We start from the raw sequence: 25,647 nt of genomic DNA, 5'->3' as shown, positions 1-25,647 counted from the left end.
CGCTGTCTGCCTTCTCTAAGGCTCTGCTTTTCCGCAGGTCTAGCTCACCTGCTAACTCCTCCCCTTAGACCTACTCCCCAGCGTTAGCTCCACCCCCTCCACGCCTCCTCTCCCTCTGTAAGCTCCTTTAGGACTGTGACCCCGCCCCTACCACGTTAGTCACTCTTTCATCCGGATCTCTGTCCTAGGCCTCGCCCTTCGGCCTTTCCCTGCCTCTTTTAGTCACGTCGCTCTTTAGGTCCCGCCTTCTGCCCTCTGGTTTGACCTTTCCTCCTCAGGCTCCGCCTCCACCCCGCGGGCCTCCTCCTCCCCAGAGGTCTTCCCCTGTGACAAGCGGGAGTCCTTCAGAAGGGCGGGGTTTGCAAGTGCGAGGGGGCGGAACCTGGAGGGAAGAGGCGGTAGTCCTTGCTCGGAATGCCGTCGGCGACCCCGCCCCTGCGCTCGGCCGTTGCCAGGAAACAAGCATCGACGCTCTGGCTTTGGCCCGGTCCAGCCAATGAGCTGGCACGCCGCTGCCCAGCGGTGCGTCGCTGGGCGGTTACGTGTGGTGCGCGGGGGCGCGAGTTGCGTGTGGCGCGGGGCGGGGCGCGGCTGGTGCGCCTGAGGAGCGATGGCGGCCTGAGCTCACCTAGCACCGCGGTGGCGACCGGGCCTGGTCAGGGTCGGGGTTCTGTGAGTGAACACTAAGTAAGGGCCAGAGGGCCCGGAGAGGCGCGAGAGGGGATGAGGGACTGGGGAATGACGGCACTGGGTTTGGTGACTGCCCTCCTTGTGAGGGGACAGGGTGAGGGGCTGGAATGTGGTGAGGGGCCGAGTGTGAGTGTCTAAGGTAGGGGAGCAAGATTAGAGCCTCGGGTGAGTGGGCAAGTAAGGAGCTGGGTTGTATGAAGGGCCGGGATGCTTTCTGAGGGGCCAAGTGAAAGGGACTTGTGAACACGGTTTAGTGAGGAGCTGGGGCTCCTGTGGGCAGGAGTGAGGGACAGCCCTGGCTGGACCAGAGTGAGGAGGGGTTGAGGCCTGTGCTGGGAGGGAGAATAGAGAGGGCTAAGGCGGGAACATGCCGACAGCTGGTGAATCAGGAGGGAGCTGAAGGCAGGGCATGGAGGGAGGAACAAGGATTGTGAGACCTAGGTAAAGATGAAAGGTCGGTTCTGAATGGAGTGTCCTGCCCAGTGAGAGCAATAGTTTTAGGTTGAGTTAGGATAGCTTGGGTGGAAATGTGCACTTCGCTCTTCTGCTTCATAGGCTCTACATATTTTGGAGGATCGAAACATGAAGATGTCATGGACAATAGTAACAATGGTAATGAAAATAATTTTTGAGACTTACTCTTTAACAGAGTCATCGTTGGAATTCCTCATTTCCTCAAGTTATTCCTTGGGACTGAAGACTTGGCGATGTTCCCTCTCATAGAGATTTTTTTTGGCTAAGACTGCCTATGTTTGTTTCCTCTTCACCTGATTCTGGGCAACCTTACTCCACTGCTGCTCCTTATCTCTGCTGAGCTGTGGGGCTTTGACGGTTGCCTTCTATATTGGACTAGCTGCTTAAAGTTGCTAATTCTACTTTCATGAAAATAATATGGCTTGTTACATACAACGCTGTATTTAGACTTCCAAACAGGATGACTTACAGTTAAATTAAAACTAATTTATGTACAGTAAAGTACTCATATTTAAAATGTACATGTTTGATGAGTTCTGACATATGTTTACATCTGTGAAACCATCACCATTTTCAAGATACTGAACATTTCTACCACCCTCAAAAGTTTTTCTCTTATCCCTTTGAAATCATTCCTCCCTTCACGACATGTTAATTGGTTCAGTTTATTAGCGTTTTATAGGTCCCATGTTCCCTGCCAACCCACATGCACATAAAAATTTTGAATGTTCTAGAAAGCTGGGTTGGCAGTCAGATAATTGCCACTTCCACACTATTAAAATTCCCTCTCTACTGACAGTCTGCCACAGAGCAGATACCTTCCCAACCTCAGGAAGAGGTTCATCTTCCCTAAACAGACCATTCTCTGAGAATTAGGAGCAGCCCAAGTCCCCATTCTATTCAAGAATCTGAGCCTTAGAAACAACCGTTCTGTGGTATGTTTTCATTGCTTCTCTCTGAAGACCTAGCAGATTTTCATGGTAGTGGAACCCTTGGCAATCTTACCTAGACAGAACCCTGTAAAACGTACATGTATAATGAAAGAGTTTTAGGGCAGTGATTCCTAAACGTTGGGTTAAAAACAGTGCGTTAAGTTTTTATCTATTCAAGGTGGAAGGAGAGAAAGAAAACATATGGAACATGAGTTTTCCATAAAGATAAATTTATTCTTAGATTATCATTCCTGTTCTTCTAGTGTTTAAGTGCTCTCTCACTGATGAAGTAGTGGTGACAGCAATTGATGGGTTTAAAAAAACTGATCTATTTGTCAAAATAAAAAGTAATGATTCTATTTTAAAAACTTTAAAATCTATTTCCATTGGGTCATGAAATTCAGAAATTTAGAGGGATGGTGTGGCTGCTGTATTATGTTGAGGAAGCATGCTGCACATGCTTCCTCAGAATTACTGTCTGATATGGATTGCATAGTGATCTCAGGTTTTGCTGGAATTATATAGTTTCCCTGTGAAGTATGTAAGGGCAGGAATTCTTATTTTATAGATGGAGAATCAAACTGGGGAGCCAGAGATCACAGTGATAAAGTGGCAAAGTCTGGACTCCAGATTTGGTCTCATGAGAGTGACTTGGGGTGGAAAATAGTTTGTAACATAGAGTGAAGGTGATGTGGCATAAAAAGTATGTGATTTATAAGAAGAGTTGTGATGACATGGAGGACATTATACTGGCAAAATATATTTTTTAAAAGATTTATAGTTCTGTTTCCAAAAGAGGTTAAAGAGACTTTGAGGGTGACATAGGTTTGAAGGTTTTGTTTAATAATGTGGCAAAAACAGGAACAATTGTCCATAATACCTGGGTCACATTGCGATAATGGTAGGTCAATCAAGTCGTATGTCAGAGGGTTCTTAGGGACTGTGCATTCTTGATCGTCTGGAGAAAGCACTAGGTTGGTAAGCTTACTGTTTGCTATACTGAATCTCTATTGAATTGTAGTGCTTTAAGTGTAATGGATTTTGCTTTATGATACATAGCTGAATGATAGATCTGAGAAAATGAAACATAGATGAGGATGATGATGTAGAGATAGAAACATGTTTGGAGTGCTGTGTGTAACCATTTATTCCACCTCTGCTGTGTGCCAGCACTCTGCTAAGTGCTGGGAGGACAAATTCATTCATTTATGAATTAATTCATTTATTCATTCAGCAGATACTTCAGCATATAGTCTGCCCTTACGATGCTCACATTTTATGAGACAACAAGATGTCAATAAATAAGACGTGGTCCTCTGTATCCTCAGGGAATTTGCAATCTGATTGGGAGAGGTGGACACATGAAAAGATAATTTCAATTTAGAGACAGAATGTGAAATGTAAAAGTATATCATAATTAGATGATTACTTCTCTGTATCTAGTCTTAGTTTCTCTCTATGTTCCGGTCATATTTACTCAGTGATCTCCTGTATATGTTCACAGGTATCATAGTTAACATGTTCAAAACAGGACTCATTGTCTTTGCTTTGAATGTCTTCTTTTGTGCCATATGGTATATAGCAGTCCAGGCAAGGACTTCAGTGTCATCTTCCATCTTTCTGCTCCTTTACCCCCTCTATTTAGTCAATCACTAAAATCTTAATACATTTCCTTTTATAGTCTCTCTATTTGCTTCATCTTTTCTGTTATAGCTTCACAGTTAAGGCTTTAGTTTACTTCCTTCTTGTCTCTTATCTGGACTTTTTCCCCCTGATAGTCTCCTGCCTTCGGATCTTTTTTTTTGTCATTTAATTTTTATTATTTTTTATTTATTTTTTTACTGGAGTATAGTTGCTTTACACTGCTGTGTCAGTTTCTCCTATACAGCGAAATGAATCAGCCATACATATATCCCCTCTTTTTTGAATTTCCTTTCCATTTAGGTCACCATAGAGCAGTAAGGAGAGTTCCCTGTGCCATAGAGTAGATTCTCATTAGTTATCTATTTTATACATAGTAGTATATATATCAGACTTTCTCTTTTCTAATCCATCCCTGGAATGATCTTTCTAAAGATACAAATTTAATGGAGCTCTTATGCTTAAAAATTTTGGCTGTTTGTCTTCTGTAGGATGACATCCAATTCCTTAATATGGCATCATTTGGCCTCGACTCATGACTAGCCTCATCTTCTGCCACTCTCCACTCTGTGTTCTAGCTTGAATAAATTGTTCACAGCTCCCTAGCAAACATGTTACTTTTTTAAGCCTTGAAATCTTTGTAATTTCTCCTTTCTCTTCTAGGAATGCCTTTTCTTCTCTGCCCAGTGAACTTTCCTCATCCATTAGGATCTGGTTCAGTTGTACCTCCTCTTTGACTTCTTTGTCACCCTCTCCCACAAAGAGGTTGGAGAAAGCCATGTGCAACATGGGATTTACTTTGGTAAGGGGAGTCAACATGTGATAGAGTTCATGTTGTGAGTTATGAGGGCTCTGCTGGAGTCAGGTGGGGAGATGCCTGCAAGAAGCAGAGGTGGTACTGGGGAGAGGAGGAGTGAGTTGGGACCATACACTGATATCCCATTTGTTTTATAGGTATAGACTGAGTGATAGACAAGCAGAGAGGATATGTGTAATCTCAGCTCTAGATTGCAGGCTCTTATGAGGTGGGGTTTGTTTGTTTTTTCCTTTTGTATTCCTATGAGGTTTTAATCAGATCTTCCCACTTTAAGCATCTAGGGTAACAGCACATTGCTGCCTCTTAGGTCAGTAAGAGGCAGAGCCTAGGAAGAACATTTGTAAGGGGATGAGAAGCCTTAACTTCACTGACCTGTTCTTAGAAGGTTGTTTGGTCTCTCTCTGTCAGCTGTAGGTGTTAGAGGTGTATCCCTGCCCCCAGCTCTCTCCCTCTCTTTGCCTCACCCAGGGCAAAGGTTCATAAGTGGGGCTGAGCCACTTCCTGCCTTGTTCCTGCTGTTGGTGGACACTCTTGCTGAGTGTGCCTGTATGTCTGAATCGGGGGCCCTATGGTGAGTGTTTGGCTCTGGCCATTTGGGAGGTCTGAAAGATCAGCTCCTTTTTTCTCTGTGACTGAGCTTGTAGGTGAATTTGGGAAGAGAGGTCTCCTTTTCTGTAGACTTTGCTATGGGAGGAACAGGCACAGTCATAGGGTGGTGATTCCATTCTCTTCTTTGTCTTGTTCTGAACTTTTCAGGGTTAACAGGGAGTGAGGGAGTCTTATATAGGTGACAGGAACACTGAACTTGGCTTTCTTTCAGGCTTTTGAAGTAGGTGAAGAGGGTCCAGGTTAAGTGTTAGCTTTTGATTCTGAGACACTGATTTAAGTGTGGTTCTTCTCTTTGAGGTCTTTGAAAATAAATGGGGGTGGGGTGGGGAGGGAAAGTCCTGGAGACCAGTTCCCCTTGGGTCTGTGATTAGTGCCTTATGTTAGTCAAGCAGTGGAGCAGAAGTGGTTCCCCAGGTACATCACAAGGTAGAAGGTGTTTGTTAGTCTATGGAATTAGGTTCTGGAAGCTGGAGGCAGTTTAGTTTTGGACACATTAAAACCTTACTTTGCTGAGACTGGTTGCTTGGCCCTTCTTCAGCTCCCCTGGGGATTCAGTGTGAGGTGGTGAGGATGGAAGTGTTAGAGTAGGTTAGATCTCTCCTTTCTGTCAGAGATGAGGATCTCTGAGAGATGGAAGACGGAAGTGGGAAGGAAAATGTCATTTGTAGAGCACCTAGACTTCTACATAGGCTATCTTATTTAAATCTTAAAACAGTAACAATATATATTTCATCAGGAATTTGTAGATGAGGAAACAGGCTCTGATGTGTGATTTATTTAAGTCATGCAGTGGGAAAATGGTTGAGATTCAAACCTTTGTTTGAGGGACTCCAGAGTTCATGCTTTATTTACTACTTTGGGTTATTCTTGCTGGACCTTAAGGACCTCTATTCGTTTTCAGTCCTCAGATGAGGTATGTCTGAGGAAACATTCTGTAACCAGTAAAATGCTGTTGTATCAGTCAGGGTCTTTGAAGGTAGCAGATGGCACAAATTAGGTTTGGAAAGAATTTAATGATAAATGGGCTGTCATCTCTGACAGAAAGGAGAGATCTAACCTACTCTGACACTTCCATCCTCACCACCTCACACTGAATCCCCAGGGAAGCTGAGGAAGGGCCAAGCAACCAGTCTCAGCAAAGTAAGGTTTTAACGTGTCCAAAACTAAACTGCCTCCAGCTTCCAGAACCTAATTCCAAAGACTAACAAACAGCTTGTAAATATATACAAAGGCATGGGCAGAGTTTAAGGAAACTGACAAAGGATGATGCAGTATCCCGGGGCTAAGAATGTGACAAATGACAGGTCTAGGAACAGGGGAGATTTCTTCCCAGTAATCGCACTTGCTGGCTTTGCCTTCTCCAGCCCATGACTACTTGGGATCTTAAATACTAGGACAGACGCGTAAGTACTTTTTCTAGTGCATCTGTGCTGGTGATCCAAGTCAGTGTGGTTGTGTTTGATGGTTTATAGGAAACCATGTGGGGAAGACTGAGTATCCATTCTGTGGCACTTCCATTTTCTCCCCTCTGCTCTCTCCCTCACCCCGACTCTCTTGGGTGAGTGAGGGAGGGAAGAGTAGTTGGGTAGGGGGTAGTATTAGATATTAGCTTTCTTCTTTTTGTTTTCAGATTTACCGGAAGTGGCACCCATCCTTTATATTTTACTGTTTTCTTCCTTTCTCAGAGAAAGTGGTGTACTTCTTTTTCTCAGACTAGTACTATACTTGTTTTTTTTTTTTTTTGGTCAGTTATCCCCTTCTGATTTATCCACAACCTGTTACTTTGTTCAGACTTCTTTTCCTCACTTGACAACTGCCCTTGAGGCTCCCCATCTGACCGGCTAAAATCAACTGACTATTTTTAGTTTTCATTATTTTATCTCTCTGTAGACTGTGCACTATGCACAACCTCCAGTTTCCTGAAACTTCCTTTCCTTGATTTCTTGATTATGGTTATTTCTTGGATTTCTCCTTCCATTTCTGGCTACCTTCACTAGTCTTTTTTAAAGACTCCTCCTTTGCTTTTTTAAATCCTGGTTTTCCCCAAGATGTCACCCTTGGCTCCTTTTGTGATTACTGATCTCTTCGGATGATTCCATCCCCTTACTTAGCTTCATCTACTACATATAAGCTGGTGACTCCTGGATTTATAGCTCTAGTCGTGATTTTACTCTTGAGCTTGACATTTCTACTTGCTTTCTGGACATCGTGGATATCTTATCGGTGTCTAAAAACTTAACATGTCCAAAACTGTACTCATTCTCTTCTAAAACACAGTTCCTTTGTTGCGTGTTCCTAGTCTGTTAGTGGAATTACCTTTTACTGAGACTTTTATAGTTCATATTAGGGTCTTCTGTCATCCTCCATTCATTTGGTAGATCTTATTACTTCTACTTCATGGTTAAGTTAAATCTGAAGGCTGATTATCTGCATTTGCATCTCATTCTTGCCACTTACCAACTGGGTACCTTTGGCTACTTAACCTTTCTAGGCTTTGATTTCTTTGTGTGTGAAATGGAGATAATAATACATCTATGGTTTTTATTAGGCTTAAATGAACAATAACATGCAGTGCTTAGAATGGAGACTGGCATATATAAGTGCTCAATGTGTGCTAGCTATTATAATTTTTAAATTCAGCATCTTGTTCCACAAATGTTTTTGAATGGCAGTTACTATGTTGGCATTGGACTTTCAGAGAAGAATGAATGATATGGTCTCTTTTGTCAAGGAGCTTGCTATTAGTGACAGATATTACAGGTGTAAACACTTTCATTATCACAGGGGACATGCTGTGGGACATAGAGGTGAATCTCAGATTTACCTTTTCTAATTCTGCTCTTATGACTTTAGTTCATACATTCCTTTTTTAAAATGGACTATTGAAACAGATTTTTATAAATTGTCTACTGCCATTAGTCTCTCTCTACCTTGTACTGCTAGCTGACATATTTTTAAAGGCAAATTTGATCTTACCATTTTCTTGTTTAAAAAGCTCCTTTATTCCAGGGTGTTCATAAATAAAACTCCTCAGCATGATATTCAGTGATATTTATAACCTTCACCCATGTTTACCTTTTAACTTAACATTGTCCTCTCTTCTCTAAATGGTCTGTGTTTAAGCCACACCAAACTTGCAACTCTTCTTTAAATTTACTATGTTCTTTCACAGTGCTGTATTTTTGTACATAATGTTTTTAATATGAAGAAGACTTTTTGCTCTGCTCTCCTTGTGACCAGTATCTCATTGTTAACGTTTTACATCAGGTATCACCTCTTTTCTGGAATCCTCTTATGGTTTCCAGGCAGATTTAGTTTCTTTCCTTAGTGCCCTCATGACATTTTTGTAAATACCTCTTTATAATATTTATTGAAGTTTTTGTTTATGCTCCTCCAACTGTTTTTATCCATCTTTGTATTTCCAGTGCTTCCTTAGCACAGTGCCCCAGTACTGGTATGATGTACACTGAATTAATCAATGAGTGGGCCCTTCCTGCTCCTTAGGACTGACTCTTCCCATTATGTCTTTTTGGGGAGAAAAAAAAAAAAAAAAAAAAAGACTTATCTTTTGTTCTCAAGAAAGTTTCCTTAAGCAAGCAGAGTTGCTGCCTTTTAGTTGTGAGCAGATAGTGGTGAGAGACTGTGTATATGGGTAGAAGGAGGTGGTGGTTAATGTAACTGGAGGGCAAAGTGTGGGTCTGTTGGCAGGTCTCTGGGTTCCTTTAGGCCTTGTTGAGTATAAAAAGGAAGGATGATTGAACCATGCCTTTCCTCTGAAGTTGTTGTTGTTTTTTTGCCTCTGAAGTTTTTATACTCAGGAGGTATTGTTGAGAGCCATTACTGCTGAGAGGGTGGTAGATGTGATGAAGAAGGAACTGTGAGCCATGGCTGAGGCCAACAGATGTTTACCATGATGGTATGGTCACTCACCTAGAGCCAGACATCCTGGAGTGTGAAGTCAAGTAGACCTTAGGAAGTATTACTACAAATAAAGCTAGTGGAAGTGATGGAATTCCAGCTGAGCTATTTAAAATCCTAAAAGATGATGCTGTTAAAGTGTTGGAGTCAGTATGCCAGCAGATTTGAAAAACTTGGCAGTGGCCATAGGACTGGAAAAGGTCAGTTTTCATTCCAATCCCAAAGGGAGGCAATGTCAAATTCAAACTACCATATACTGTACACATTTCACATGCTAGCAAAGTAATGCTCAAAATCCTTCAAGCTAGACTTCAACAGTACACGAACCACAAATTTCAGATGTTTAAGCTGGATTTAGATAAGGCAGAGAAACCAAAGATCAAATTGTGAACATCCGTTGGATCTTAGAAAAAGCAAGGGAATTCCAGAAAAATGTCTACATCTGCTTCATTGACTATGCTGAAGCCTTTTACAGTGTGGATTACAACAAACTGAAAAATTCTTCAAGAGATGAGAATACCAGACCACCTTACCTGCCTCCCGAGACACTTGTATGCAGGTCAAGAAGCAACAGTTAGAACCGGACATGGAACAATGGCCTTGTTCAAAAATGGGAAAGGAGTATGTCAAGACTGTATATTGTTACCCTGCTTATTTAACTTATATATGCAGAGTATATCATACAAAATGCTGGGCTGGATGAATCACAAGCTGGAATCAAGACTGCTGGGAGGAATATCAACAACCTTAGATATGCAGATGATTCTACTCTAATGGCAGAAAGTGAGGAGGAACTAAAGAGCTTTTTGATAAGGGTGAAAGAGGAGAGTGAAAAAGCTGGCTTATAACTCAACATTCAAGAAACTAAGATTAAGGCATCCAGTCCCATCACTTCATGGCAAAATAGATGGTGAGAAAGTGGAGGCAATGGCAGATTTTATATTCTTGGACTCCAAAATCACTGCAGACAGTGACTGCAGTCATAAAATTAAAAGATGCTTGCTCCTTGGAAGAAAAACTGTGACCAACCTAGACAGCATATTAAGAAACAGAGACATTACTTTGCCAACAAAGGTCTTTCTTGTCAAAGCTATGGTTTTTCCAGTAGTCTTGTATGGATGTGGTGGCAGAGGATGAGATAGTTGGATGGCGTCACCAACTCAGTTTACTTGAGTTTGAGCAAACTTTGGGAAATAGTGAAAAACAGGGAAGCGTGGCATGCTGCAGTCCATGGGGTCACAAAAAATCGGACATGGCTTAGTGACTGAACAACAGCTCTTTCTCTAATGAGGGTGTTCTGTCATGTCCGCAGGAGTGAATGTTGAATGCATCTGACAGGAGTGGGTATATGTATGTTTATGGGAGTGTATCCTTGTATTTTTTTCTAGAATTAAAATTCTTTTGCTTTTTTGATTGGTTCTGAATTTTTACCTCTTAAGATTATTCAGCAAGTTAAAGATCTGTTTGTGTATTTCCTATTGGGTGGGCTTCTAGGGAGGGACCTGTAATAGAAAAAGGTTTCTTCCTCAGAAGTCCCAGAGGACTAGAGTCAGATCTAGACTGGATTTCCTGATAGTTCATTGTTCGTTCGTTCATTCATTCATTCATTCACTCACTTGAGCATCTAAACATTCAGCAGATAATTTATTGATCTCTAGGTACTGGCGATGCAACAGAGAAACCTTATCCTCAGTGAGCTTACATTGTAGTAGGGAAGATAGATAAATGAATAGACAAATATTTTCAGAAAATAAAAAAGTGTGCAGAAGAAAGGATTAGAAAGCTAGAGAGTGAAGGTGGGAAAATGCAGTTTCGATAGAATTGTTAAGTAAGTCCTCTTTGAGGAAATGGCATTTGGAAAGAGTGATGTGAACAATGTGAAGATCAGGAAAAGTGCATTCCAGACAGAGGCAAGAGCTAGTGTTCAAGAAAGGCTCCTATGAGTGAAGTACGAGTGAGAAGGGGCATGTAGGAAGTTATATAGATTAGATTAGATAGTGCCCTAGAGGCCAAGGTAAAGGACTTGGATTATTACCAGTGTGATAGGGAATCATTGGAGGGTTTTCAGCAGAGGAGAGATGTAGTATAATTTATGTTTTAAAACTCTAGTTGCTTTGTGGGGAATAGATTGTCAGAGGGCTAAGACTGGAGGCATGAAGACCAGATTGGAAGCTATTGCAATAGTGAGGCATGTTTGGAGGGTATAGATTATAGGCTGATGAACTGGATATTGGAGGTAATAACAAGAAGAAAGAAGGATGATGCCCAGGTATTTGACCTGAGCAAGTAGGTGAATATTGCTATCATTTATTAAGGTGGAGAAGGCTGGGGAAGTAACACAGGTTTGGTGTTGGAATGAGTTCTGTTTTACACGTGTTGACTTTAAAGTGCTGATTGTGTGTGTCGTTTTCAGTGGAGTGGTGGTTCTAAGTTCTTCCTGTTGGGTGGTAGAAAGAGGCAAACTTCTGTTAACCTCTCTATTCTTTCTCTTTGAATTAGATTTGTAGGTCTGGATTGGGCAGTGACCTCTGGGCTCACTGTTCCAGCCTGGTGTATCTTCTGGCTCCATGGACAGTTGTTGGCTCCTACAGACCGGATGAAGCAGACTAGAGACACAGGTGGAGAAAACCTCCAGCTGGCAAGTTCTCAGAGTGTGACTCTCTGGCCGCTGGCCGTGCCCAGCCTGCCTTATGGAGAGGATGAACTGGCTGAGCAGACTGGCCTCCCGGGGCCCTGGGCACCGTGTACCACAAGGGGCCAGTCTGCAGACCCCTGTCATGGCTGACCCTGAGACTTGCCTCATGGTTTTCAAGAATCACTGGTCCCAGGTAGGAGACTGTATACCAAAGGGCCCAGTCTGCTACCTGCCTGAGTCCCTCTAAATTTCTGTGTTTTCTCACCTTATCATCTAGTCACTTTATCTTAGATTCCTTCTCTTATCTGTCCTGATTCCCCAGGTGGTGCGAATCCTGGAACGGCAAGGGCCTCGGGCAGCTCCTGGGGGTGCTGATGATCTCAGTGCCGTGCGCAACCACACTTACCAGATGCTGACACTCCTGGCAGAGGATCGCGCAGTGCCCTTGGTCCCCACAGCTCCTGGGCCCCTGCTTGAGTTTGCTCTGCGTGAGGATCTGCTAACCCGTGTGTTGACATGGCAGCTTCAATGGGATGAGCTTGGGGATGGGGTTGAGGAACGGCGGGCTGAGCAACTGAAACTCTTTGAGATGCTAGTGAGCGAAGCTCGCCAGCCCCTGTTGCGGCATGGTCCAGTTCGTGAGGCTCTACTGATCTTGCTGGATGCCTGTGGCCGCCCTGTGCCCAGTAGCCCAGCACTGGATGAAGGCCTGGTGCTACTTCTCAGCCAGCTGTGCGTGTGTCTGGCCCGGGAGCCTTCATTGCTCGAGTTCTTCCTGCAGCCACCTCCTGAACCTGGAGCTGCTCCCCGTCTTCTCCTCTTTTCTCGCCTTGTCCCTTTTGTCCATCGAGAGGGCACCCTGGGCCAGCAGGCCCGCGACGCCCTACTCCTGCTCATGGCTCTATCAGCTGGAAGTCCCACTGTGGGCCGCTACATCGCAGATCACTCTTACTTCTGCCCGGTCAGCACCTCCTGGGATGGGTGTAGGGTATGGTGTAGGCACCTTCCTATTTAGGAGGTGTGGAGGGGCTATGCACCGGGGCCCTCTCCTTTAGCAAGTAGCCCCCTGGGTTTGAATGTAACACCTGGAATTGGGGTGGGGATGAAACTTGGGCTTATGTGGATAAGGCAGGTATGAAGGCTTTTCATGGGCCAGTGTTCCCAGGTGATGTCTTGGCACCTTTGGTAACTAAATATCTGCTCTGGTAATAGCTTTTATCCCTGTTCCATAAAAACTCTGGGTTAATAGTTCACTGTTTTCATTTTTTATATTGTCTGTGCCTTTGGTAACCTGTCCTTGGGGATGGCCCCCAGGTGCTGGCCACAGGGCTAAGTGCCCTGTACTCGTCACTGCCCCGAAAGATTGAAGTTCCAGGGGATGATTGGCACTGCCTGCGACGGGAAGACTGGCTTGGAGTGCCAGCCCTTGCGCTTTTCATGAGTTCTCTAGAGTTCTGCAATGCAGTCATTCAGGTGGGACTGGGGTTCCCAGGAGCTCTGGCCCTTGCTCATCTGGGGAAATGGGGTGGGAGAAGGTACAATCTCTGGAGTTCTGATTTTCTTTCAGCTTGAGGGGAGGGTGCATATATATATTCTAACATTTTGCTCCCTTTCTGACAGTAGCCCCCTTCAAAATGCTCCATCCTCTTTTTTGTACCCATACAGGTGGCTCATCCTCTGGTGCAAAAGCAGCTGGTTGATTATATCCATAATGGGTTCCTGGTGCCAGTCATGGGCCCTGCCCTGCACAAGGTGAGAGTCATGGTGGCAAGGCAGATTAAGGGATTAGGCTGAGGAGTGGTTACCTCAATGCCAGGACCAGTGTGGGTGGCAGTGGGCAGGGTACTCCTCCCTTTTTCCCTGTCTGTTCCTGGTACCTCCTTAGAACTTAAGGAAAATGGCTTTGTGTATATGTGGGGAAGCCCTAAATTTCCAAACTTTACCTTCCCTTCGTGCAGACCTCTGTGGAGGAGATGATCGCCAGTACCGCCTATCTGGAACTTTTCCTACGGAGTATTTCAGAGCCCGCCTTGCTCCGTACCTTCCTGCGATTCCTGCTGTTACACCGGCATGACACCCACACCATCCTTGACACCCTTGTTGCCCGTATTGGCAGCAACTCCCGGGTATGGCCCCTACCTCTGTCCTGGCTTACCTGGGTGAGCCATCTCCTCTCTCCAACCTTTGTTCTGGGAGGGTGTTTCTGCCCTTCTTTGGCCTTTGTCTCTAGTAATCACTTCAAAGTTAGGTGGCATTTTCTTTCTAGTATTAAACTTTTAACTATTTTGGGGACATTTTCAATGTGCTTCCCTGCTTTTGTAATATCTGGATATACATAGGACAGTTAAATTTTATGAATGACTTTGGCCACTCATGGCTATAGTTTTGCCATTGTGCAGCACTTGTAATATGGCATTGACCTGAGAGTCTCTTCAGCTGTGTAGTGCTCTGTGGCTTGTTGTGGGTGACTCGAGATCACCTCTTCAGGCTCTGAGCCTGCTTTATAACTAGTGTGTTTACCTGTTCTTCCTTTTGAATTTTCTGTATTTGAACTGCTGTAACTTGGGGCACCCATCTGCCTACCTACCTAGTACAATTCCTTCCTCCTAAAGGTTTTAATCTAATGTTCACTGTGTTCACTGTACTGGTCTCTCGTACTGAGGATATAATGGTAAGCAGTTTTTGCTGACTTCATGGAGCTTCCTTCACAGAGTAGGTAGAGAAGCAAACACATAACTGAAATAATTGAAAGTTGAGGTCATTTTTATAAAAAACAGGCTGCTTAGAAAACAGAGAGTGAAAGTGATAGTCATTCAGTTATATCCAAGTCTTTGTGACCTCATGGACTGTAGCCTGCCAGGCCCTCTCTCCCTGGAATTCTCTAGGCAAGAATACTGGAGTGAGTTGCCATTCCCTTTTCCTGGGGATCTTCCTGACCCAGGGATCCAACCCAGGATTAAAATTTGAAAATGCGTTGGCAGGTAGATTCTTTACCATCTAAGCCAGTAGGGTAATCAAAAAACCTCTCAGAGGAGATGACATTGAACTGAGACCTAAAGGTCATGAGGGAGCTAGCCTACTAAAGAGCAAGCAGAAGAACAGTCTAGGAGAGGGAGCAGTGCTTGCAAAGAACACAGTGGGGGAGAGGAAATGAAATGTATTTGAGAAGATAAAAGACTAGTGTGATTGGAGGTGTAGTGAGCATGGGGAAGAAAGGAGGGAGAGGTGGGTAAAATTCAGATCATGCATGGCTTTGTAGACCATGGTAAGAAGGTTAGATTTTAACCAATAGAAATATATATAAAATAGGAGTAAGTTGTCTAAGTAATAAAGACCTGCTGTCCTTCTGGGGGAAATAAAGCATTTGTTTAGCCATGCACTTTATGGCATTTATTTTGGCTCTATCACCACTTTTATTTCCTTCTTTTATTACAAATAATTGAAGTTCTCTGGGTCTTTGTGTTTGAAGTAGAAGGTCTTGGATCACTAAGGGTTCTGGAAAGTTGTTCCAGTTACCTGAGATACCTGGTAGTAGGGTTTGAGGTAGGTAGGATTTCTGGATAGCTATGTTTTGTATACTTGACATTCTCCTGAATGGCTAAGTTTAGGGTATGTGTGAGATTTTTAGACTGACTCTGATTTGACCAGAGTTTCTGAACCAAGTGTACACCCTAAAATTGGAAAATGACAATAACTACAACAACAGATTCTAAGCTCTGCCTTAGGTCTCTTGAGTTATATTCTTTGGAAGTAGGCCCAAGGCATGTGAACTTTTATAATACTCCAAAATGTAAGTATGATACATGCCTTAGCTTAAGAATTATTGGTATAAACCAATAGGAAATAGTTGCCAAAGCTTTAATTTTACAAAGATACTGAAAAAGTTTTGTTTCTAATTATGCTGAAGTTCGACCATTGTCTTAAATCTATTTGGCTTCATAGAATGTCCTGTTCATGTTTTGAGAATGTTGATTTCCTTCCTAGGGTTGATTTTTTTTTTTTTTTTCCCCTGTGCTGGGCTCTGTCCATCTTGTTTTTGTCTTAATCTTACCCTAACTTCTTTGATTCTCCCTCAGTGTCTTTAGTCTTTAGCACATATTTCTGTTAGTATTGCATTTGGTCCTCTGGTTTCAGGAGCCTTTCGTGGTCTTTGGGTATTTATTCTTGGCTCTCTGTTCTTGGAGGAACCAAATCTGTTCTGATGTCAGGATTCCCATGTTAAACATGCAGGTGCTTTCCCTTTCCTGTGTTTGGCCCTTTTAAGCTTTAATCTATTGGCCTGACTTTGTAACCACTATAGCCTGACTTTCATGGCCTAAGGTGAGTAATTCTGGCTAGCTAGTCTGAGTACCTGAGTATCTGTATTAGTTTCCTATTGCTATCATAACAAATTATCACAAACATAGTGGCTTAAAACAACACAAATTTATTACCTTACCATTCTGTAGGTCATGTATCTGGTACTGACCTTACCCTACTAAAATCAAAATGTCAGTGGGGCAGTGTCTTTTCTGGAGGCCCCAGGAGAAAATCCATTTCCTTGATCATTTTAGTCCTTGGTCATATTTACTTAATTGTAGTTAAAGGATGAGATTACTATTTTCTTGCTGGCTGTCAGCTGGGAACCATTCCCAGCTTCTAGAGATCAGCTAAATCCTTGACTTATGACTCCTTCCACCCTCAAAACCATCAGTGGTGGATGGAGTCCCTCTCATGGTTCAGATCTCTTTCTTTTTGACCCAACTAGAAAATATTCTTTGCTTTTAAAGACTCATGTGATTTAATTGGGCCCCTCTGGATAATCCAGGCTGCTCTCCTCAACTTAAATTCCTTAATAACCTTAATCATGCCTGCAAAGTCCCTTCTGACATGTAAGGTAAAAAGGTACAAGATCTGGAGATTAGGATCTGTACATCTTTGAGGGCCATTTTTCTACCTACCACACAATCTTTAATGAGTCTGAGTGTTTTCATTAAAACTCATGTTTTAATGAGTCTGAGTGCTAGTTAAAATGGTCATTTAGGGTAAATATCCATGCTGACTAAAATATGAATTGCTATCTTATCTCTTTGCCACCATGACTGGCTTTTAACTTCCCCTCAGTCATTTGGTAAAGGATGAACACCTAGACTGTGGAGGTAGTGCCCTAGACTAAGACCCAGTGTTTGTCTTCGAGGAGCTCAAGTATACTTGTCATAAGGGAAGTACGGAGACAGCGCTTGGGGATTCAGCGGAGGAAGGGAGAACTTACATGTGTCTGCTGTCTTTGCCTGGCTGGAGGTGAACCACCCTTATTGCTTTTCTAAAACAAAAGATTTCCCTTGTTCTGGACCCACCTATTTTTTCCTTTTCCTGTCAGCTGCCCTTGAACTTTTCTTTATCCTACCTTCTCCGAGAGACACTGGTGTTGGAGGGGTGACTCACACTCCATGTTCACAGCCCCACCCACTTCCCAGCTGGGATTCTTCCAGGTTCTCTCTGGTTTCTTGCTGGTAGGCATTCAGTTACTATGCTGCTATAGTCTGCTGACTGGCATTCACTTAGTTATCATGTTGTGTTGTCTCCTGTTAGACATTCACTCAGACCCAGTATTTCCTGGGGTCTCTTCATGGGTATTCCTTCCATTTAGGTGTTGCTAGAATCTCTGTTGCCAGGTATATGTAGCCAGAGTTTGATGACAAGTATGTGGTCTGTAGAAATGCATTAAATCTGGCACAAGGCTTGTTCCTATCTGTAAATAATGATATCTTGACCACAAAGATAGTGTAATTATTTATTTAATATTTGAATGATTGTTACATGCCAAACCCTGTGCCATTGTTGTTTTAGGAGTGGTTGCTTGGGCCTCAGGTTGTGGGGGGCGGTTCCCATTTGTTAAATATCTTGAAGGACTGAGAGCTCTTACAGTGACTCATCTCTACCCCCTCCTCCCTCCCTCCCCCCCAGCTCTGCATGGTGTCTTTGAGTCTCTTCAGGACCCTTCTGAACCTCAGCTGTGAGGATGTCCTGCTGCAGCTGGTTCTCAGGTAGCTGTTGGGGCAGGGCTGAGGGATGGCTGATCCCGAACCTTCAGGGCTGTCAGTGCCTTGTGCACTGCTGGGGTGATGGGTTGCATGGGGGTTGCTTGTGCATGTCCTCTTGAAACCTGGCTTAGCCATGTAGTTCCACCGATGTTCTCTCAAACCCTGTCCTTCCTTCCTGATCTGTCCTTTCTTTTCTGCTGTCTTTCCCAGGTATCTTGTCCCGTGTAACCATGTGATGCTGAGCCAGAAGCCGGCTGTGCGTGACGTGGACCTATATGGACGAGCCGCAGACAAGTTTCTCTCCCTAATCCCACGCTGTTGTCGGCACCATGCCTCCAGCCCACCTCGTGCAGAGCATGCCTCGTGGGCACGAGGTGGGCCTAGCAGAGAGGCAGGGAGAAGGGAGGACACAACGGGTATGGCCTGGGTCCTGGGGGAGCCTAGCAAGAAGGCGGGGCCAGGGTGGAAGGAGGGAGGTGGCTGTGAGTGGCATTCCATCTTTAGGGAAGTTGGTGAGAGGTGTTGGAGGGTGGATCATTAACTCTACCAGAGAAATTTAGCTTCTGAGCAGAGCTGTTCCTTTTTTTCACTCTGGTCATGCTCTTCTGTTTCTGTTGTTTTCATGGTGATGGTGGTGAGGGTGGTGTTGAATGAGGAAAAGCTTAATTTCAGTGGTGGAGAGTCAGCTGTCCAAATCAGTCACATTTCTGCTGCTCTGTTGGCTTCTCTTGTAGTTACCCATGTTGTGTCATCCCTCCTCCTGCACCTCTGTCTCTTTGATCCCTCTAATGTTTTTTCCCCTCGGCAGGCCCTGGAAGCCCAAGTGTTGACTCTTCTTCTGTGGTGACTGTACCCCGGCCCTCCACACCATCTCGTCTAGCCCTCTTCCTGCGACAGCAGAGCCTGGGTGGCTCTGAGTCCCCAGCCCCAGCCCCTCGCTCACCAGGGCTTGCTACGTCCCCAGCCTCCAGCCCTGGCCGCCGGCCCAGCCCTGTGGAGGAGCCTGGTGAGCTGGAAGACAATTACCTGGAGTATCTGCGTGAGGCGCGCCGTGGTGTGGACCGCTGTGTCCAAGCCTGCCGTACCTGGTCTGCCCCCTATGATGGCGAGCGGCCCCCTCCTGAGCCTAGTCCAGTTGGCTCCCGGACTAAGAAACGCAGCCTACTGCCTGAGGAGGGCAGGGACAATGCGGGGGAAGGGGAGGAGGAAGAGCTGGGGAGTGGGGGGCTGGCTGGGGGTGCACGGGAAAGCCTTGGCCACCTGCCCCCTCCCCAGCTCAATGGGCTGCCAGGACCATGGCCTGAGGGGGCCAAGAAGGTTCGTCGGGTGCCAAAGGAGGGAGCTGGGGAACCACTAGAGGACACTTCTGAGGGCATGGCAGGACTAGAGGGCTTTGGGCAAGAGCTTCGGGAGCTGGAGGTGGCATTGAGCAATGGGGGTGCTGGCTCTGAGCCTCCTCTAGAGCCTTCACTACCTCTTGAGGAGGAGGAGGCCTACGAGAGCTTCACCTGTTCCCCTGAGCCCCCTGGCCCCTTCCTCAGCAGCCCTTTGCGGACTCTCAACCAGCTGCCAAGCCAGCCCTTCACTGGTAAGCTACTTAGCCTAGGTCTTCTCCTTTGTGTACTCTTTGCATGTTCTCGACCTGTTTGTGCTAGTTTCTGAGGCTTCTTGGCCATGTCATTCCTGTGTACTTGCCTAGCTCCTCATCCATTTTGCTTGGGTCCCCTCTAGATACATATCATGTCATACTGTGTCTCTGTGTCTGTCTGTACATCTTCCATGCTTGTGCTGGTTTGAGTATTGACTTTTGTTTCAGCCTTATATGTCTGTCCTATGTGCATGTTCCAATTCTTCCTCAGTCTGGCCATTTCCTGGGATGTGTGATCAGGATATTTTGTGTTTGGTGTTTCCTGGTAAATCACAGTAATACATCTGAATCATGTGGAAGACATGGCCTGTCCTGTTTGTGAGGCACCTGTAAATCATGCTGTTCCATGCTGTTCCTACCAGTGTATCTGTCTGGATGTTGGGTCTCCTGTCAGCTCTTCTGTGGCCCACAGTCAGCTCTCTGATGTAGTTTCCTTTTTCAGCCCTGGCCTCCTTTCTCCCAGCCCCTTTAGAGAAGGGCTCAGTTTCAAGTTTCTCCTGTTTCCTATCCTTGTACCTTGCCTTGACTGCTCAGTAAGCCTTTCTAAGGGTTTATGGGTAGTGGTAAGAATTGCAGCAGATAGAGGGAAATACCTCTGTCTGGGTAAATTAGATCAGTGACATACCGCAATCAGGGAAAATGACAACGCTGGCCTTGACTCCTCCAGTTAAGTTCTTTTGGTTTCTTCCAAAGACCTAGGGGTTAGACCTGGCCTGAGTGGCTGGGCTAACTGCATTTTGTTTTTGTTTGACCCTGCTTTACCCAGCCCAGCTCGTACCTGGCTCTTGTCCCTCCTCTACATACCATCCTGGGGGTTGTTGGGGAGACACTTCTGGGAAGCTGTGTAGTGATTTGGACTAGACATTCCTTGAGTTAGTGTCCCATCTATGTCTTTGATGCGTGTAAATCACTTACTGTGATGCTGGTATATTGTGAGAACTCAGCATGTGGTAGTTTAGGATTATTATCTTGGGCGGATGGCAGATAGTAGTTGACCAAGGCACCACATGTCTTCCTCACATGTTTGTAGTGAGGTTATTGTGCATTGATCAGTACAGTCAGTACATGTTCTAACTGGGCCCGGGATATACTGCCACACTGCTTGCACATCATCAGGGCTTTTGCTCTGGAGTAATAACAACTCTTGCAGACTATAGAGAATAGGTGTATTCATTTACTTAGCCTCTGCTTTGCTCTTTCCTTTTCTATGCCACTAGAAGGTGGTGTGCAGGTTTTACCACTTTATTGAAGTGTTAACTGAAGCTCTCTTTTTTCTTCTTCATAAACTCATCTGAGCTTTTTGTCTTGCAAAAAAGTCCCCTGGAGATGATAAGGGATATCTTAGGACCTTGCTAAACCAAGAGTTGATTTAGAGCTAAGGCTAGTCATGTGTGTGTGGAGTGAAGACTGTTCTAGTATCTTTTTCAGGATTCAGTGTCTCTTGCCCTTCATTGTTCTCCTGGCTTAATTCCTAGGGCAGTTCATAGGCATAGTCCCTTTCTCCCACAAATCCCTGACCAGACAGACTGTGATGGTTCCACTGTACTAGTGTTGGTGACCTGGCTCAGTTGAGGCCAGTTCTTCTAGAAGGTCATTCTAATCCCTTCTGCTAGTCTCGTTTCCACCAAAGAGTCTGTCCTGGATCAGTTTTCTCTGGCCCTGAACTAAGCTCTTTTTTTCCTACAGATTCTATCTTACTACTTTCGTTCCCAGTTCTTGAACAGACCTGATTATTCCTTTGGTTCTCCAAAGATTTCTCCCCTTTTAAGTTGATCAATATAGTCACCTTCTTTGCCTTCATTATGCTTTCTTGTGGCTTTATTTTTGACTCAGGTCTAGTGTTATTCTCTGTCTTGTGTGTAACTCTGTTTCTTCTTTTGGTTCTAATCACTTAGTCACTTGTTCTTTCTTCAGTTGTTCTCTTGGGTTAAGCTTTTTAAAAATTGAGAAATATCATATAGCTTATAGTTATTATTGAATACTTAAAATTTGCTAGATTTTGACCTAAATGCTGTGTATCAGTCTCTCTTTGATCCTCTTAATAACCTTGTGATGTGGGTGTTTTTCTTATTTTAACAAGTAGGAAACTGTGCTTGGAGAGTTTTGATTCATCTAGTAATTTTACTAGTAAATGGTAGAGCTCAAATTTAATCAAGTCTGTCTAATTCCAGAGCCTGTGGTCTGGCTCTTCAGCTAGAATGTGTATAAAGCTGGCATCTGGCCCTCTTGTGGGTCCATGTGGTGTCTGCCATTTTATCTTGTCCAGAATAGGTGTTCACAGGATATTTAAACATTCCCAGAGACTGAAATACAAATAATTTTCACCTAGTGGGGGATCTCGTTTTGGGGAGGAATGTGTGTGATGTGCACTGTGTTCAGGCCTTGTATCCTTGTGCCCACCTCCCCAGGCCCCTTCATGGCTGTGCTCTTTGCCAAACTCGAGAATATGCTGCAGAACTCCGTCTATGTCAACTTCCTGCTGACGGGGCTGGTGGCCCAGCTGGCCTGTCACCCCCAGCCCCTGCTCCGCTCTTTCCTGCTCAACACCAACATGGTCTTCCAGCCCAGTGTCAAGTCCCTGCTGCAGGTGTGCGATGCATGCGTGCATGGGTGCGTCCAGGCTCCACAGTGGGCCAGGCCCACAGCTGGAGTAGCCCTGGGGGTGCTGGGAACAGGCCCGGTGGGGCTAGAAAGGACTGTATCAGTCTGAAGCCACCCAGAAATGTCATGAAGTTGTGCTTCATAGGTGCTGGGCTCTGTGAAGAATAAGATTGAGAGCTTTGCAGCCTCCCAGGAGGACTTCCCAGCACTGCTATCCAAAGCCAAGAAGTACCTCATTGCCCGTGGCAAGTTGGACTGGACCGAGGGCCCTGCAGCAGGACCTGCCCCCCGCCGATCTGATTCCCTAGGTGAGGTCTACCCTGCCACCGCTTCCCCATCTTCCCTAGGCAACTAACTAGCTCAGGTTAATTGAATTCTTTTAAGGTTGAAGCCTTGTGGTGGGAACTGGAGAGTTGCAGAGAATGGACTCTTGATTTTATCTTCAAGTTTCTGGTCAGAGGAAAAATAGTTATGTCCACTGAGAGCCAAATCAACAGTACCAGCAAAAACTACTCTAGAATCTGGGGACAGGCAAGGGGACAGAATAGTTTCTAGATTGAGATTGTTTTTTTTTTAGGTTGCAATATTGTTAAAGTTTGGTAAAGGATATTACATTTGACACGGGTCTTGAGAGATGGGTAGGACTTGGGTGGCAAAGGAGTGGGATGACTTTATTATTTGTTCAGGAGATAGCATGAACTGTTTAGCTGGAGCACGGAATTTGGAAGGTGGTGGAACAGTTGGTAGTAAGGCTGGGAAGATTTCATCACAGCAGAAGGTTCTCAGAGTAGAAGTTGGGATGGGTGGAAGTTGTAAACTTTTAGGCAGTGAGATACCAATTGGAGGTCCTATATGTGGGAGTGGAGAGATAAGTATGTAAGTTCATGTGCTAGGTGCACTGGAGTTAGGAGAACATGGAGTCAGAAGAGCAATCAGGAAGCATCTGCCATAATGCAGATGTGACCTGTGAGGCTTGAATTAGAACAGTAGAAATAGGAAGAATTTGATAAGGTGGAAGTGGGAAAGAAGTATTGGCAGAGTTTGGTGAGTAGTTGTGAGGTATGAGGAAGAAGGAAGAGTTATATATGAAGAGTTACATATGATGTTTTAAATTTAGATCTTTTATCAGCAAGTATCTGAGTGTTTGAGCTTCCCAGGTGGTGCTAGTAGTGAAGAACCTGCCTGCCAATGCATTGGGCATAAGACATGCGAGTTTGATCCGTGGGTCGGGAAGATCCCCTGAAGGAGGTATGGCAATCTACTCCAGTATTCTTGCCTGGAGAATCCCTTGGACAGAGGAGCCTGGTGGGCTACAGTCCATAGAGTTGCAAAGAGTTGGACATGATTGAAGTGACTTAGCACACAGTGCATCTGAGTGCTTGCCATGTGGTGTTGTCTTTGGTACAGGAGACTCATGGAGGTACAAGATGAGATCTTTACTTTGAAAAAGCTGATAATCTAGATGGGGACTAGAGGATTGTCATAACTGAGGGAGCAAGGTCCCAAAGGTGGTGGAAGTAAGTAGGATCCAGAGCACCAGGGAAATTTTTTTCCCCCTTTGAGGCAGTTGAGAAATCAAAGGAGGAAATGATATGTACCAGTGGAGTTTTGAGATGTAGAGGAAATTTTAGGGAATTGAAGTCATCCTTTATTTGTTAATCAAAGTAGGAGGCAGAATAATACGCTGAGCAAGAAAGCAGAGGTGAGATGAGGGCTTTCGGAGGAAAGTGTGTAGGTTGGGAAGAGTACCAGGAGGGTTAGTATATAGCTGTGAAGGCCCAGTTGAAGTTTCTTAGCATGATTTCCTCATGGTCTAGTGCCAGGAAGTATTCTTGCTTCCACAGTCTTGGTACTATGTGCACTGGGATATAGAGGTAAATAAGACAGAGTGCAAGCCCTTAAACTCACAGATTAATGTTTGAGGAGAAGACATGAGAACAAGTTATTGAAATGCAATGTGATAGGGCAGTAAAATGGGAAGTTGGTGGAGGCCAAATTAGAGGAGAGTTGGGGTTAGGGGGATTAGGCCAGGGATGAAAACAAGGAGAACAAAATTAAGGCAGAAGGGGCTACAGAAGCATGAGAAGAGCCTGGAGGGTTCCAGGGGGGAGCAGATAGATGTGGATGCCAAAGCCAGGGGCTCTGTAGAGTCTCAAGAAGAGGTGGGAGGAAGTGTGTGAACCTGGTTATAATGGGCTCTAAAAGCCACATTTAATGTATCTGTTTAGTGTATATCTGTCACCAGTATTAGAGGGAGAGAATGGGAATGATATCATGATCTGGAGACTAGATCCCCAGAGTCTTGGCCCTAGGTCTTGGAAGGGACAAGAATACATCCAGGGCCAGCAGTGTCGGCAGGAAATTAGAGGAAAAAAGGCAGTATTTTCAGTGGTTCATTTGAACTGACATGTAGTTGTCTGGCCACAACCAGTGGGAGGGTAGCTTTGGTGGTTATAGGAAAGGAATTGGTGGAAGGCCAAATGGTAGCACAGGAGAGTAGATCTTGGAGGGATAGCAGTATGTGACAGATCTGATAAAGTCACTGAACTCTGATTGCATATATAGCCCCTGTGGGTATTGAAGGAGCAGAGGATGTGGCTGAGGTGTCATAGATGGGCAGGGGGAAAGGGGAAGTGTTTGATTCCAGTACAGGAGCATGCTGGGCAGCAGGAAGTAAGGGCATGTTACAGACAGGGGAGAAAGAGCTTAATGATCTAGAATAGTGATTGGAAAGGGAGGAGCAGTAAGAGAACCCCTTAAGGTAAAGGGACCTGGAGAAGGGAGTGGTCCTGTCTGAAGTGTCTGAAGGGTTGTGCAGTGTCTGAAGGGAGTGAAGTGTCTGAAGGGTTGACTGAGCCTGATGGTTGACTGGTAGGATGGCTGGATAGAGGGAAGGAGGCTGAGCAGGCAGCACTTAGGTGTTAAGAGTCCTAGTTGAAAAGTTCATGAACCTGGGAGGTGGGGGTAGGGTAAGGTGGGGACCTCTCCTCTCCCAGGCCAAGGGATTCTGCCTGACCTCAGCACCTTCCCGACACTCCTGTTTGTTCCCAGTGAAGAGCCGGAGGCCGTCCTTGGGGGAGCTACTCCTGCGGCATGCACACAGTCCAACCAGGGCTCGGCAGGCGGCACAGATGGTTCTCCAGCCTGGGAGAGATGGTGGCGCAGGACTTGGTCTAGGTGGGGGCTCCCCTGGGGCTTCGACGCCGGTCCTACCCGCCCGGGGTGGGGCCCCTGAGCGCCAAGGTGAGGCTCTGCGAGTCAAGAATGCTGTCTACTGTGCAGTCATTTTCCCTGAGTTTCTCAAGGAGTTGGCTGCCATCTCCCAGGCACATGCTGTCACCTCGCCTTTCTTGTTGGATACTTCCGAGGAGGGGTCTGGCCCTCCTGTCTCAGGCTTTGGGCCCCTCAATCCTTAACTTTCTTCCATGGACAATCAGGGCCTTGAGTGGCCTGGGCTGGGGCCAGGGTGTAGGCTCCTTTTTATGTTTGGAGGCAGTGGCAAGAGGACTTTTTAATTTATTTCTGATGAATGTTTTCTGGAGAACTTGTTGCAATATGTATAAAAGGGAAATCTCTATTCTGTGCTCATTTTTCTTTCCCACCCTTTATCTGTGGGGCTGGGGCCCCAAGAAAGTTGTAAATAGATGGGGAAGTGGTCA

At 45.1% G+C, this 25,647-nt stretch overlaps 1 protein-coding gene across 11 annotated transcripts; it reads left to right on the top strand.

Annotated features, from left to right (window-relative positions):
• The first annotated feature begins 519 nt into the window (after positions 1 to 519).
• FHIP1B (FHF complex subunit HOOK interacting protein 1B) lies at positions 520 to 25,565 on the top strand. 11 transcript variants are annotated; one of them, XM_025266534.2, is made up of 13 exons: positions 580 to 672; positions 1,246 to 1,302; positions 11,581 to 11,909; positions 12,039 to 12,677; positions 13,031 to 13,189; positions 13,382 to 13,468; positions 13,675 to 13,875; positions 17,663 to 17,742; positions 17,950 to 18,155; positions 18,548 to 19,327; positions 21,796 to 21,974; positions 22,134 to 22,296; positions 25,040 to 25,565. In XM_025266534.2, the coding sequence occupies exons 3-13, from the start codon at positions 11,772 to 11,774 to the stop codon at positions 25,402 to 25,404; spliced, it is 2,997 nt and encodes a 998-aa protein (XP_025122319.1). In that variant the 5' UTR covers positions 580 to 672; positions 1,246 to 1,302; positions 11,581 to 11,771; the 3' UTR covers positions 25,405 to 25,565. The 11 variants fall into 11 exon arrangements, with proteins under 11 accessions (XP_025122317.1, XP_025122323.1, XP_025122327.1 ...); XM_025266533.2 differs by having other exon boundaries at positions 586 to 687; XM_025266532.2 differs by lacking the exon at positions 1,246 to 1,302 and having other exon boundaries at positions 520 to 672.
• Positions 25,566 to 25,647: the final 82 nt, after the last annotated feature.

Source organism: Bubalus bubalis, chromosome 16 (genome assembly GCF_019923935.1).
Source record: "Bubalus bubalis isolate 160015118507 breed Murrah chromosome 16, NDDB_SH_1, whole genome shotgun sequence".
Taxonomy (NCBI): Eukaryota; Metazoa; Chordata; class Mammalia; order Artiodactyla; family Bovidae; genus Bubalus; species Bubalus bubalis.
This window is presented reverse-complemented; position numbering and strand designations above follow the sequence as displayed.